A 15559-nucleotide genomic window follows, 5' to 3' on the forward strand; every position below is an offset into this window, starting at 1 on the left:
ATTATCTTTATTTGTGTACAGTCCTCCTGTTAATGGTATTCAGGGCAGGCAACAACATGTTAAAAATAATTCAGGATAAAAAACAATACACAAATCATAGTGTGTGTGTGTGTATTTGTGTGTGTATATATATATCAACTTCTCAAAACATAAAAATACTAAAAAGTTCAAAACTACATAAAAACTACTAAGAAAATCTTCAGACAATTCCCACACAACAGTTACAGCCCAACCCTCATCCATTTGTAAAGGTGTGACAGAACAGAAATGTATTTACCTGTCATTTAAATGAAGCCAAAATGAGAAGAACTTATCTAGGTGATCTTAGAGCCCTAATGGGCTCATAAAGGAGATATGGTCCTTCAAAAAACCTTTCTATCCTTTTCTCACCAATTTTCCCAGAGTTCTAAATTAACTACATAAAGAAAAGTTGTGAAATAAAGCTGAGGACTACAAATAGCCTAAGCCATGGTTGTTCATCTTGCCTTAGATTATTGTTCTTGCATGCAAGATGCTCACACCTAAATTGTAGAATTCTCAAAATGGAAAGGCACTGCTCCCAATTAATTAATTTGAATAAAATACAGAAAACAAAAGGAAAGAGGCTGAACAGGGCGGGCTGTATGCTTACCTGTTGGCAAAACAACACTGAAGGCTTTCGACTGAGGGCCTTGCCCCCTCCTGTTTGCTGCGCGGATTTTGAAAATATAGCGCTCTCCGGGTTGCAGGCCATCCACAAGGGCAGATGTGGTGTCTCCCGGGTAGGAAATGGACTTTGCTCCAAAGGGCTTGAGAGCGGGGGCGTATGAGAGAATGTATTCTGAAATGATTTGGCAGACGGTTGGAAGGAGGAAACTGAAAACAATCCTGTTTCCAACGGACAGACTGTATGGGTAGGATGAATTAGAACGTGCATTACTAAAATTAATACATTGGCAATGCACGTCAAGTCAACAGCTGGGGTATAAAATACATTGTTTATAAATGTAGCAAATTGAGTTCAGTACAAACATTTAATCAGATTTTAAAACACAAATGTCTACTATTTAAATAAATACCCCAGACTTGCTCACCCATTATTTTATAACTCATATGACAAGTTGAGTCTCCCTTATCCAAAATGCTTGGGACCAGAAGTCTTTCAGAATCTGCATTCTTTTTTAGATTTTAGAATACCTGTATTTGAATATACAGAGAGAATGATGGATTGGTTGGGGGGGGGGGGACTAGTCATACATCCAGTGTCATTGAGTTATTCCCAAAGGACCTGATGGGGAAAGATAAGAGGGAAAGTGGGAAGGATTCTGCTTACACAAGGCTCATGTAAGAAGCAGACATCCCAAATGCTTCCCCAGCTATCAGTGTGCTTTCTTCCCTTTTAGCACAGTAGTAGGGGAAATCCTCACATCCATGAGTATTTTTCATTTTCTCTAGGCTGGATATAATTACTAACAAATGGAGTTAATCTGCACTCATCATTATGGCCCATTTTCAGAGTGCCCTCCATGCCCCATACCATACATTGAAGGGCCCTGAATGTGTGACTAGTACCCTTTTCTGCCAAAGAGAAAAAAGTGCTCCTAGTAGGAAAAATGGAGCATTTCAGATTTCTGGATAAGAGAAAATAACTTGTAATATTGCAATTTTGGGTATCAACTAATTATAGTTATAGAGTTGGCAAAAATAATGCACAGTCCATGGGTCACAATTAATGCACTGACAGCACGTGGCAATTTATTATAATTGTTAATATTTCAAAGCTATCATTTTCTCAATAGCTATTATATCAAGAAAATAATGGCTAGAATCCATATGTGACATATGCAGGAATAACTTCTATTCTATTAGCGTGCAGCTACATTATAGAATTAAGGCAATTTGACACCACTCTAATGGCCATAGCTTAATGCCATGGAATGATATGGGATGTAGTTTCACGCTAAAAAACAATGTTCTATAGCAAAACCACATGTTTACATTATACTGGTAGCACAGAAGCAAGTGTGGTATTGTTCCTGCCCTAACCCTCTGAAGTCAGCTGAGAAGTTACAAGAAACATGAAGGGAGCCCATGCTATGGTTCCACCTCATACCAGCACCTTATCTGGAGCAAATCTGGTATTGTGATGTCCCATGGGCCTTGGAGTTCTGATCCCAGCGCCATCGTGGTTGATAATGACGAAAACATGGGTTTTTTGCCGGCTCAGCAAGAGACGGAATTTTTCCAGATGCCTGTTGTTGATGATTCTACCCAAGAGCCCATTAAGGAAGACCTTGAGCAGGCCTTTCCCACTGCCTCCCCTCCTTTTGCTAGGAAACAGTCCTATGCTGCGAGTCGGGGTGAAAAAGAGCAGTTTCGGAGAAGCTTGAGATTAGCAGCTAAACAAGACGTTAATTAGCTATGTTCCCCTGGGAAATTCTAGGGAGGAATGCATCTGGAGGGAGATGTGTTTCGCTTCTCTTTCCCTTGGGAAAGGAAGTTCTGGACACCTGCTTTGCAGGGAAATGGGACTTAGTTAAAAGTGCCCGACACGGAGGGTTCCGTGCGGAGTCAACAGATCAGCTTCAGGAGTGATTTCGTGTTTCCAGCCAAGTGTGGACTTCGCAAAGTCTGCAACTCCAGTTTCCTTGCCTCGCCTTGCCTTGCCTAGCCAAGTATTCAAGAACTATCTTGCCTTGCTTCCAGCCTTGGACCTTGTTTCTAGTATCAAGCCTTGTTCCCAGTTCTTGCCGTGGACTTACTTTGAACTTTGGAAAGATCTTTGGACGTTTTCCCCACTCTATTGCTTGTAAACAGAGTGTGTTTCGATTTGGAATTATAACTTTGGACTCTAATATAGAATATTGGACAATATAATTTTGGACTATATTTGACCTTCCCTGAAAGGTCTTTTACTGGACTACATTTCCTACTTGTTTTTATTACTCTTATATATTTCCTTAATAAAGATATTAGATAGTTTTTGGCCTCCGTGTGTCGGTTCTTGGTGCTCCGTTGCCTAGGGCGTGACAGGTATGAGGAGTTGAATCCAAGTGCTACAGTAAATGTAATACATCCAGTAATGTAGACAGGGTACCTATCAGATATGCCATATAAATTAGAAAGCAAACATCATGCTAAATAATAATTCATATAGATAATGTGTTTTGGTTATTACTAGGATTCTTCTTGGATAAGGTGTAATGATTCTACTGCCTTCCAGCTGTCTGATTACATGTACAACCATCCTAAATCATGGCTTATGTTGTCTGAGACTGAAGGACACTGAAGTCCAATGGCAGCTGGAGGCCACAAGTTCTCTAGACCTGTTAAATTTTTTTATTTGTGTTACACCACAAGAAATTGGTTTACAACTTCAATTCCATGAAGTCTAAGAATGGCACGAACATCTTTTAAAATGCTTTACAGTGGTTGCTGTTCATGATATTCCCAAAGGGAAATTCAGTGAATGCAACTGGAAGAGGCCATCTTTCAAAAATGTAGATTTCACTTACCATTTTACAAGTCACATATTGTCATCTACCGCTACAACTTAAAGAGTTGTAAAAAAACCTACTGTTCTAGGTTGTAAATAGCCTAATAGAAGTTATAAGAATTTTGGCTTGTCATCTCAGACTACTAAAAATAATAGGATCATGAGGCTATATCTAAAGCTTGGGAAGGTTACTTTTTGTGTTACCACTCCCCAAATCTCTCAGTCAGAATGGTTACTGATCATGCTGGCTTGAAGATTCTGGAAGCTGTATTCAAAATGGCAACTTTTCCAAGCTTTGAAAACACAACATCCTTTGGATTCCAACTATTAACCCACGTCAGAAGTACAAATGTGATCTCCTCTGTTGCACTATTTTGTTCAGAAAATCTATCTAGCCTGAAATGTAGGTTTCCAAGTCCACCACTTACCTTTCACCTTTCCTTCACTTTCTGAAAGAGCATCCCAAGTAGCAGCAACTGAAGGAGTTTCACCTTTTATTGGCCAAACATTCAGATTTTCTGGTGCATTCGTGGGAGCTGTTGAAATATACAGAAGACCAGAGAAAACAGTTATAGTCAATATTTAATGGGTTTAGACTATCATTTCCAGTTTTTCTTTCTTTCTTTTGGATTTGGGAACATTTTTTCTTCTCTTTACTATAACTTCTATAGCAGGGGTCTTCAAACTTTTTAAGTGGGGGAGGTGATACTGTTTGAAAAATATATGAACAAATTCCTATACCTGTATTTTGTTTGTAGTAAAAGCGCAATACAACATTTAAAATGAAGAACAATTTTAACCAACATAAACATACCAGCATTTCAATCAGCTTTTGGCTGATGAGATAGTCAAGTTAATTAGGATTGTTGTTGCTATTGTGTGCCTTCAAGTCGTTTCAGACTTAGGGCGACCCTAAGTCTAAAGTTTAGGATGGGGGCTGAGTAAATGGCCTTGGAAGGCTGCATTTGGCCTGCAGGCTTAAGTTTGGGGACCCTGTTCTATAATATCACTGTGTCAACTGAAATTCTGAGAGATGTGCTTCCTCCTTAAACTTTTCGTAGATTTGGTTGTCCAGCTTTTTGTGGTAGTAGGATTCTGTGCTCCTGTGAGTTAAAAGGAAGAGCTGATCAATCATATAGAATCTAAAATGTAATAGTGTACTTACCAGATTCTGGGGTTCTCTGGTAAACTGAGGCACTCCACTTGCCTTCTGTTTCCCCCTGTGAAATTTGCACTGCAAATTCATACATGGTATCTGGAATTAGTTTGTCCACCAACACCCGTCTGTTATGTATTTGCTTGTAATCCCATCTTGCTGATTCTCCTTTCTCTCTGTAACGGACAGCGTACTGTCTAGAAATAGTATAGAGAGAGGTGGTATTAAACACAGCAACAAATAATGCACAAAACAATCGTCTGCATCTATGTACATAGGCCCGTCCACTTCCAAGCAATGGAGTAATGTGCTAGACAAATTATTGAGGGTCGTGGGGAAAACAGAAGCTATAGACTTTTTCAGGTGTCTCAATGAAAGCACACAACAATTGTTCATCCTTGAGAAAATTACACCTACATGACAGCTAACATAATACCAACCTACCTGGGGGTGGCAGCTCTCCTCTGTTTCTCATAGACAGGATCTGTCCATGTAACCAGCACTGACTGGGATGACATAACACGCACAGTGACATCCTTTACCTCCTCCAATTCATCCTCTGCTGAAAAAAGCAAGTCATTAATGAGACTTAGGACATTACGCGACATATTAAGATATTCCAAAGTCATAACAGGTGCAGAAAAGAGCTGCTAAATGATCAAAGGTATAACTAACTCCCTTGTGAAGATTTGGGGCTCTTCTGTTTAGTGGGGAATAAATAAGGGGAGACATGATAAAAGCATATTGAGGCATGGAAATTGAAGATAGGGAAAAGCTTTTCCCTTGGCACACATGATATTAAAACAAAGCTCACCCACTGCAGTCAAGCACAGAGAGATTCAGAACAGTACAAGGTGTTTAGAATATTTATGTCCTGCTCTTTTACCACAATAGGCTCTCAGAGGGCTTACAATTTTGACAGTTCCTTGCTCTCTGACTCACAATCTAAAAGACAAACAAGGAAAAGCAAAGAGCAGTGGGGAAGGGGATTAGGTCCAGTCAATACTGCAGGTTCTTCTCTCCATCCAATGCCAGGATAGTGGCAGCTGGAATGAAGGGTGGGCCTTTCATCCGTCACTGGACAAGACACATTGAGCTATGCTTGCTTCTTTTTCTCTGCCCATCCCGGGCCCGGACAGTTACACCTTGGATGAAGGGAGGGCATTTCATCTGTTTTCTATGCCTAGGTATGATGAAGCTATGCCTACCTCTTCTCATGCTTCATACAGCATACAGCTAAATCATAAAATTGGTTCCAGAATATATACCCTATATATTCATGTTTAGTTCTAGACATTGTAGCCTAAAATCAATCTCCTAAAACCTGGGTCAACTTATTCACAGGTCAATGTGAGTCCTGCTCATATCAGAAAGGAACCATTCCCTTCTCTGAGTAGCATGGAGCAAAGCAAAACCTTAGTTCAGTAGTTCTCAGCCTGTGGGTCCCCAGATGTTTTGGCCTTCAATTCCCAGAAATCCTAACAACTGGTAAGCTGGCTGAGATTTCTGGGAGTTGTAGGCCAAAACACCTGGGGACCCACAGGTTGAGAACCACTGCCTTAGTCAATCCTGGAAAAAACTAAAAGAAGGACCAATTTCCTCTATTCTTTTGGCCATTGTGCTACTTCTAGACTTTTGAATGTCTGGGTGAGGAAGTGGTGGTGACCAGGGATAACCGGCCCCTTGAGTCAGCATTGGTGCTTCCCATCTCTGCAGAATTACTCTCGATTTTTCCATGGGCCATATCAAAATACTTAATTTTGGCCCAAAACCTGTTCATGAGGTCAACTTATACATGAGTATACATATAGGGTAAGAATGAGTGCATCAACTTATTCAGTGGAACAGATAAATTCAGGGAGGGTGATGCTACCAATGGTTAGTAGTGATGATGGATACATATTCTCCAGTACAAGAGGAAGTAGAACTCTGAGTATCAGAAATATGAAGAGGAATGAGGGTAGTGCACTTATGTTCTGTTTGAGCACTTCCAACAGGCAAATGGTTAGCTACCATATGAACATGATGCTGGAGTAGGCAGGACTTTGCTCTATTCTACAGGACTTGTTCTCTTCTTATTCTTGTTAGTATCTCTTTTTAAGAACAACCTTGGCCCCTTTTTTTCTTATATATTCTTTGGCTTTTTCAGTCCACATACCTCATTCCCTCACAGTTCCTGGCATGTTTTCCTGTGGGCTGGGGCTGTGAGCTGAAGCCAAGATGAAATACTCAACAAGGATTGACACAATGCTTTTATAAAGCAGTAGGCTAGAAGCAGAATATCTGCTTCCTATCTTACGCCACCTGTTCCTAATTCCTCCCTAAGCAACCAGGATTTCATACTGATTCCAGTGACAAATTAAATCAGAGAGTTTAAGGCTATACCATATGATAATTTCATTACTAGCTATTCTGGAGCTAAGATGAATTTTACTTTTTATGATTAGACTGATGAACATTTATTTCAGGGAAAAATTCCCTGTCCTGAAAGTTCTGACATGCACTGATGAATTTTCAGCACCGTCATCCTGAGGTTAGAGGTTGAGAAACAGCCCCTAGTTTTCACCTCCCGCCACTTGTTTCTCCCACTGCATTGCAGGATAGAGACGATGACCTAATTTGTCATTCCTGGCCCCATCTTCAAGGCTAACAAGCAACAGCTGAATTCCCTGCATTGTTTATATGGAAATTAATCTGTGTTCCATTTTCTGTCTCTGCTTAGATATGAAGTAGTATCAATCTGTGTACCACCAGCCATAGTAAATATCCATCAACCTTCTAAAAGATGTCTTCTTTTTTTCTTTTAACTTCTCCATTTCACTTTTTTTGGTGCGTGTTACATTGTTTTTAGATCAGAAGTGAGCAACTGCAGTATAATATATAACAAGCATGTTATAATGGTTACAGGATCACAGTAAGACTAAAGTCTTAGTTGATAGATCTGTCCATAAACCAATTAAAACTAGCAGCTAGAATCTCAACTGAAATGATCTTGAAGCCATGTAAAACTAATGCTCAGTGGAGAGGAAGCACTGCAAAAATAGTAGGATCCTTCTTTGGCAAAGTTACAAGTTTATCTACCAATACATTTTATGCTCTTACTATGTAGTATCTTCAACCCAATATCGCCTGGTCCATGTGCTCTCATAGTATATGCCATTCACACTTGACTTATTACAAGCTTTCTTGGCAGTTTATGATAAGTATAGTTAAATCCCAGATATAAATTTGATTTCACTCATATTTGTTAACCAATTCTAATAAATGAAATACCTAATTGAACCAAAAAAATTAGCTTACCTGGTTTTTTAATGTCATGGCTTCTTTCTTTTGGTAGTGGTTTATAGCTCATCTTTCTGCTGCTTTCCCCATATCGGGAGAGGTAACCTGGATATCTGCCGGGGATCCTTGACCCTGAATATTGAGGTAATCTCCACCGAAGAGGTGATCTGTCAGGAGATGAGGGTGATGATCTGGCGCGGAATCGTAAAGGTCTGCTTGGCACGTCCTTCTCTTAAAAAAATGTAAAAGCACACAGGAAGACAAATGAAGATTGACCCTCAGGCAGTTGACCTACAAAGAGTACTCAGAGAAGGGGATTTCTGAAACTCTAGGAGTCGTTCATTTTGCAGGTACAGGTTTGATAGACACTGGAGAACAGTCAAGGCTAGGTGAATCGAATAAAACTTTCTCTCTGTGTTATGTGCCTTCAAATAGTCGGTGGGCTTATGCCCCCCCTCCACAAATCATAGAGTTTTCTTGTGCAAGTAATAATTGGCTGATATTTTACCAGTTCCTTCCTCTGAAATAAAATGTATAGCACCTGGTATTAAATGGTAGTCACCCATACAAGTACTAACCCGAGCTTTCCCATCTTAGCTTCCAAGATCAGATGGGATGTTGAGAAGCATAAATCAAGGATTAACTCCTCACCAGCGCATTTCTATGCACAAATGTGAGCTGTCCTCCAGAGAAGGGAGTGGGCTGGTTTTGTGTTGAGGCACATTAGGCTTGGTGATGCTGTGGGGTCAAAAAAGAGCCTTCTTTGAAGGCAGAGCCAGCCCCATCCAGGCTTGAAGTAGGGGGTGCACCCCCTTTGCTGGGTTCCAGATGGCATCATTTGTTGTGTTCCTGAGGCCATAGAGGCAATAGTGGCAATGCAACAGCCACCTCTTCTCTAGTATCACCCCACAGCTGGGAAATAAACCAGGATGGACAATAAAAACAACCAACCATTCGGGAGGGAAAGCAGAAAGACATCTACCACTCTTCTCTCTCCTCAGGACCTTTTCTCACTTATCAGCATCACAGAGGACAAGAAGCATTTGTGCATCTGTGTGCCAGCAGCAATACAGGAACCCCCCTAATCACTCAATTTGCACCATTATTTTCATTTCCTCAATGCCGGGGTGGGGAGGGTTGTTCCAACTACAGTTTGAGTATCCCTCATCTGAAATGCCTGGTATCAGAAGTGTTTGGGATTTTGGATTTATTGAGTTGTTGGATTTGTTGGATAGTTGTGTTTGCGTATACATATAGATAACTTGCGGACCGAAAGGTGCCAGGTTCAAATCCTGGGAGCGGAATGAGCGCCCGCTGTTAGCCCCAGCTCCTGCCAACCTAGCAGTTCGAAAACATGCAAATGTGAGTAGATCAATAGGTATCGCTCCGGCGGGAAGATAACGGCACTCCATGCCAGCCACATGACCTTGGAGGTGTCTATGAACAACGCCGGCTCTTCGGCTTAGAAATGAAGATGAGCACCAACCCCCAGAGTTGGTTACGACTGGACTTAACATCAGGGGAAACCTTTACCTTTTATAGATAATATAATGGAGATCAGACTCAGGTCTGGATATGAAATTCATTTATGTTTCCTAAATAATGTATGTGTACAGCTCCAAGGTAATTTTGTATTTCACATAGTCATGTGCATGAAACGCAGGTGTTCTTTTTACGCTGAACCATCAGAAAACAAAGGTGTCACCATCTCAGCTACCACCCATGTGAACAATTTTGAATTTTGGAGTATTTCAATTTTTGGAATTCTAGACAAGAGATACCCAGCCTGTGTATATTTTTATGGATATCAAAGAAATACAGGGATGCCTACATTCTGCACTAGCCCCTTGTTCCCAGTGCAAGTGTAGAAGCCTAGTCATTCAGTGGTGAGGGAAGTACACTTTTTTGAATGCTCAGAGATCACATCCTTTCTTGCTGTTTCAGTCCTTGGAAATTAATGTACATTGCTGGCAGGTCTCTGACTCAAATACAACTTCTCTGAAAGTTTCTAGGGCTTTTCTTCAACATCTACCATACTCTAAAAATTAACAAGCAATTGTGTAGAATGCTAATGATTGTGTTATTGTGGAAACTGTATTCACCTGAAATCAAAAGTAACTTGAGCTCCATTTGTTGTACTTTCCAGTTGCATAATTTAAGAACTTGCCTCCAGTCAAGTTAACTCAATGTAAAATCTATTTTCTTTTTCTTTCGTTTATAATATTCTATTTTTATCCAACACAAGTCCAATCAAAATATAATTTACTATGGAGATTGTTTGAAACTGAATACATATTTGCTTTAGGCCCTGTCAAGTGGGTGATTGTAAAACTTCAAGTGCAAAACCACACTTTGATGACTATAAACAGGCTCTATAAAAATTCTTCCATCCATTTCACCTTCATCCTTCCTCCTAGTTTCAGGCATACAGTTATTTTCTTGCAAACAAGAATCTGTCTGAAGCAGAATTGATTGAACAACTTGCTCTACATGCAATTTCCCCTTTGAAAACTCACTGAAAGTGTTCACCTTTCATAACCTAAATGCTCCAAAACCAACTAATTGCAGTATTAAATTTACTGTTATATTTATACACTTGAAAACTACAAACCAGAAAACTATCACTGTTCAAATTACCATCTATACAAATAAAAATGTAAATGTCAGTTTGTTCAGAACCTCAAATTTCCTGAAACACTTCACCGATTGCTTTGGAATTTTGACACAACGTAGCAATCGAACAGGCACATGTTTTGATGTTTTCACATACCTACTATTATATAGGTGTCACACCTGTGGCAGGTAAAATATGCTTTTCTACAAAAACAGCACCATCTGCTGGAGGTCCAAGCAACACTACAAGCTATACTACACATTTGACGATTCTATTCCAATCTTCCCGAATGCATTGCTACATTGAATTCTCATAGATTTCGATTTAGTTTCACTTTGATTTGATTTGATTGCATTGGAATTCTCCATTGCCTGAAATATCAGTATGCCAAGAGAACACACTGTAGAACTAATGAAGTTCGATACCACTTTCACAATCCAGGCTCAAGGCTGTGGGATTGTGGGACTTGCAGTATTTTGCAGCACTCTTTGGCAGAGATGGCTAAAGACCTTGATGAACTACAAAAGCTCCCACGACTTCACGCCTTTGAGTTGGGGTGGTGTCAAAGCTGCACCCATTCTCCAGGCAGAGAGCTGAAGGAGGTGGCAGCGGCGACTAACCCGTTCCCCACGCGGGGCTCTCCTGGGAGCTGTGATGACAACAGGGAAAGGGTGGCGACTCCCAGGACCAGGAGAAACCCGGCCAGCGGCCTCATGGCAGAGCAGTGGCGAAGGAGGAGCCGCGGGGAGGCAGAAGAGGCAGGCAAGGTGGAACTCAAAGCAGCAGGCCGCAAGGCCCGACAGTGCGGAAAGGGCGGGCACTCCTGGCGTTCCAAGCTGTGCCCCACCCCTCCTGTCAGTCTTACAGGGCCAGAGACCCAGGAGTGAGGACTTCCTGGATGAAACACCCTTCGCTGGGGCTTCAACCTGTTTGGACTTGACTCCCTGACTTCAATTACACTGGTTTCGGGGAAATCATGTACGATTTTCTCAAGGATCTATTTCTCTTTTTTGTCTTTTTAATAGTCCGCAGTATCTGTAGAATTCTCTTCTGGCACCACATTTCAAATGGGTTGATTTTCTAGTTGCATATCTTAATTTAAATTAACATGAAATACCCTTCCTCTTTTTCATGATGACTGTCTTCCATTTTGATAATGATAATAACTGTTAGCATTAAGTTGAGAATTTCAGCTAGTGAATGATGTGGAAACTATGATGAAACAGCTCCCAAAGGTTTATACTACAATAAACCAGTTAGTATGAAAAGTGTTATTGGATCCCTTTATGCTTACTTAAAAAAAAAAACCCCTCCTTTGCTACATTAAGGTAGTACAATTTTCAAATGCGTGTTTTTGTTGTTGTAACCAACAACTTTTTGTTGTTGTAACGAGCCTGTTTTTCGCAGCACCTTGGAAAAGTTACTTTTTGGACTATAGTCCCTAGCATTCCCAGCCAGCAAGGCTGTTATTTTCATAAGAGTTAGCAGAGCAAATAAGTGTTCAGTTTAAATTAGATCTTGGATCCCAAATCAACTGCAGATCACTAAAAATGAAAAAAGAAATGCTAGCAAATGAGATCAATTTAGTAATGATCAATTCAGGCTTAAGAAAATATTACTATCCATGATGGCAAGTGCATCCTAACATGTGAGTGCAGTTCATTGCCAATATTGAGGAACTTTGAACAATTTCTGGGCTTGGATGCTAAGTTTGGAAAAAGGAATGAAGTTGGTGAATCCAGAAGACTATAATTTAAGAAAGTAAAGAATTAAAATCATGTTTTACAGAAATGTTATAAATCTAGGCTGTGTACTAAGCAAGTGCCAAACAGCTCAAAACAGATGAAAACCTGTTCTCCGTGCACTAGAAAGGCTTCTTGTTGCTCACAAAATACAAACCAGACAACAGGCAATATGATAGCCATCTTCAAATACAGAAAAGATTAAGCAGGGAAAGACAGAAGAGACATGGATCTCCTAACAGATCTCTAGGTGGCATGCAGTTGCTTAACAAGTATTTCTGGCTCTCATTTGTTTAAACAATAACAAAAAAAAATACATGTGAGTTTTTCAGGAAATATATAGGCAAAAGGTACTGTGATCTCATGCAGTGAAGAGAAACTTTTGGAGGAGAGGGCTGGATGCAAGGATGAAATCAGCAAATATCTGTACCCCTAATCCAACTGTCATAGGTAAACAACACAAGACACTGCTGCATACCAACTCATTGCTCACACTGCAGAAAAATTCATTTAAACCAGCCAGAGTCCCTATGCATTCTCAATGTATTTCTGGCAACTGAGGCAGTACACTATGAGAGATGTGAACATATTATTACATACCCTATCCCTTGGTAAACTCAGCTCAGGAGAGTTGACTGTCAATGCTTGCCTTGGTCTTGTAACTCAATATTTTCTGCTGTAATATTTTACACTGGGTAAGTAGAACTTTTGTTATCCTTGGAACCTGATTTATTACAGTTTGCTGCTATGGCCAATCAGAGATGCTTCAAAGTGCCATTAGTTCTTTGGCATTTCCTTTTTGCTATTCCAAACATGTGGAGCATCTGGAGCATGCTTTCTTGGCCAATCCATATGTCACATGACCCTCTTTTTCACTATTCAATGCCAAAGTGTCACTGCATGAATCTTCTTTAATACGTTCGGTCTCCATAATTTGCAACATAACAGTTCATTCTTCTTGGAGAATTGTCTTTTCTATTATCAATTCTTTGATCATTCCAGAAGTCCTTAATTTCCCATAGTTCCTGAGACTTGACTTGAGGCCAACCACTTTTTATCTGCCTAATAAAAGTCTGCATGATTTAATCTGTTCTCTTTTTCTTGCCTTATGGTTTCCAGTTCCTCTTCAATAGCTAGAAAGCTTGAAAAAAATAATTGATGGTCTGGGATTTTCTTCTTGTCAGCAGCACTGCCTTGAAATAGAACTTATTTCGATAGAAGGATTGCAGTCCATATGTATTCCCTTGGTTGTATGTGAATTTTCAGCAATTTTTCAATGTTATCTAGTGTCTCAGCTTCTAAGGTTTTCTCTATTACAGAACAGCAGGAAACAGAAAGGTCAAGGGTGTGGTGGATTAGCTCCAGATTTTAGTCTAAACATTAAGAACTCGATCCAAATTGAGAAATCCTATCTACAGCATTAAGTCAGTCCCTGGCATAGTTGCTTAAAAGTCTAAAATAAAATCCAGAGTGAGTTCATCACTAAACTCACATGGGACTCATCCACCCCACTTCAACAATGAAGATTTCATTGTGCTCTTAAGGAGCTTGTGTTCTGTTAATAATACTATTATTATTTTTGCTCTGAATGTTTATGTGGCTTACAGTGCACATAGTTTTACTGTTTAAAATAAATAAATAAAAGTGTAGTGTATTGGAATCAGTTGAGCATACCTTATTGGAATTCTGAAATTCAAAATTTCCAAAATCTGAAATTGCGCACCTTGGTGGCTAAAACAGCAACAACTTTGGTTACTGGTGGTTAACTATATGTGAAAACAGAAGAACAGCCTGCCTCAGGGGAGCATGCTTGCTTCATCAACATTTAGCATTTACATAAATGATCAGCTACTGCCAGAAGGGACAGAGAGTTTCATCTATGCTGATGATCATGCCATCACTGCCCAAGCAGGGAACTTTGAAATGGTTGAACAGAAGCTCTCTGAAGCTTTAGGTGCTCTTATGGCTTATTACAGATTCCTAATCCATCTAAAACACAGATGTGTGCTTTTCACCTTAAGAACAGACAAGCATTTTGAGCTCTGAGGATTACATGGGAAGGAATCCCACTAGAGCATTGCATCACACCAAAATACTGGGGAGTCACCCTGGACCATATTCTGACCAACAAGAAGCACTGCTTGACTATCAAGCAAAAGTGGGTCCTAGAAACAATATCATACAAAAGCTAACTGGCACAACCTGGGGATCACAACCAGATACAGTGAAGACATCTGTCTTTGTGCTTTGCTACCGTGCTGCTGAGCACGCATGCCCAGTGTGGAACACATCTCGCCATGTTAAAACAGAGGATGTGGCTCTTAATGAGACATGCTGCATTATCACAGGATGTCTACGCCCCACACCACTGGATAAATTATACTGTTTAACTGGTATTGCACCACCTGAAATCCGCCGGGAAGTAGCAGCCAACAATGAAAGGACCAAGGCAGTGATGTCTCCAGCCTACCCCCTATTCAGATATCAGCCAGCATGCCACTGTCTTAGATCAAGAAATAGTTTCCTAAGAACTACAAAGATACTCGCCGGAACACCTCAGCAAGCAAGAGTCCAAAAGTGGCAGGCTAAAACCCAGAACTTCAAGCCATGGCTGATACTGAATGAGAGACTCCCTCCTGGGCACACAAAAGACTAGGTGACTTGGAAGGTGCTGAGCAGACTGCTCTGGCACCATGAGACGAAGAGCCAACCTCAAGAAATAGGGCCACAAAGTGGAGTCCACAACATGCGAGTGTGGAGAAGAGCAAACCACAGACCACCTATTTCAATGTGGTCTGAGGCCTGCCACATGCACAATGGAGGATCTTCTTATAGCAACACCAGAGGTACTCCAGTGGCCAACTACTAGTCAAAGGACATTTAGTATAATGCTAAGTTTTAAATTCTGTTTGTGTTTTTAAATACATTACAACCGTACCCTCAGTTTACTTCTGATACGATAAAAGTATACACAATGTTTGTTTCATACACAAAATTATTAGAAATGTTGTGTATATCCATGTCATCATAATTCCAAATTCTAGGTATATTTATGAAAGTTAGATGAAAAGCAAAAGCTGGTAAGAAGAGACTTGACTGGTTGCTAAAAGAGAACTCTGTAGATATCACGGACAGTCAAACAGAGAAATAAATGGGTCCTAACCTGGACTCTCTCCAGAAGCTACAATAAATAAAACTGAGACTGGTGTATCATGAGACGACAATATAATAATGCTTAGGAAGGGGTTGGAAAAGAAGAAAGCCTAATTAAGGATTTATAGACTCAATTA

At 40.2% G+C, this 15559-nt stretch overlaps 1 protein-coding gene across 2 annotated transcripts in view; it reads right to left on the reverse strand.

The window, feature by feature from the left end:
- The window catches only part of fndc1 (fibronectin type III domain containing 1), a 110879-nt gene that overhangs the window by 63112 nt on the left and 32208 nt on the right, over nucleotides 1-15559 (reverse strand). The window contains exons 2-6 of one of the 2 annotated variants that reach the window (XM_062976700.1): nucleotides 7932-8144; nucleotides 5076-5190; nucleotides 4641-4828; nucleotides 3904-4011; nucleotides 632-820 (exon numbers count right to left, since the gene is read on the reverse strand). In XM_062976700.1, coding sequence (XP_062832770.1) covers nucleotides 632-820; nucleotides 3904-4011; nucleotides 4641-4828; nucleotides 5076-5190; nucleotides 7932-8144 — 813 coding nt within the window. Of the gene's footprint in view, nucleotides 1-631; nucleotides 821-3903; nucleotides 4012-4640; nucleotides 4829-5075; nucleotides 5194-7931; nucleotides 8145-15559 lie in introns of both variants that reach the window. The other variant, XM_062976698.1, reaches the window with a different exon arrangement.

Source organism: Anolis carolinensis, chromosome 1 (assembly GCF_035594765.1).
Source record: "Anolis carolinensis isolate JA03-04 chromosome 1, rAnoCar3.1.pri, whole genome shotgun sequence".
Taxonomy (NCBI): domain Eukaryota; kingdom Metazoa; phylum Chordata; class Lepidosauria; order Squamata; family Dactyloidae; genus Anolis; species Anolis carolinensis.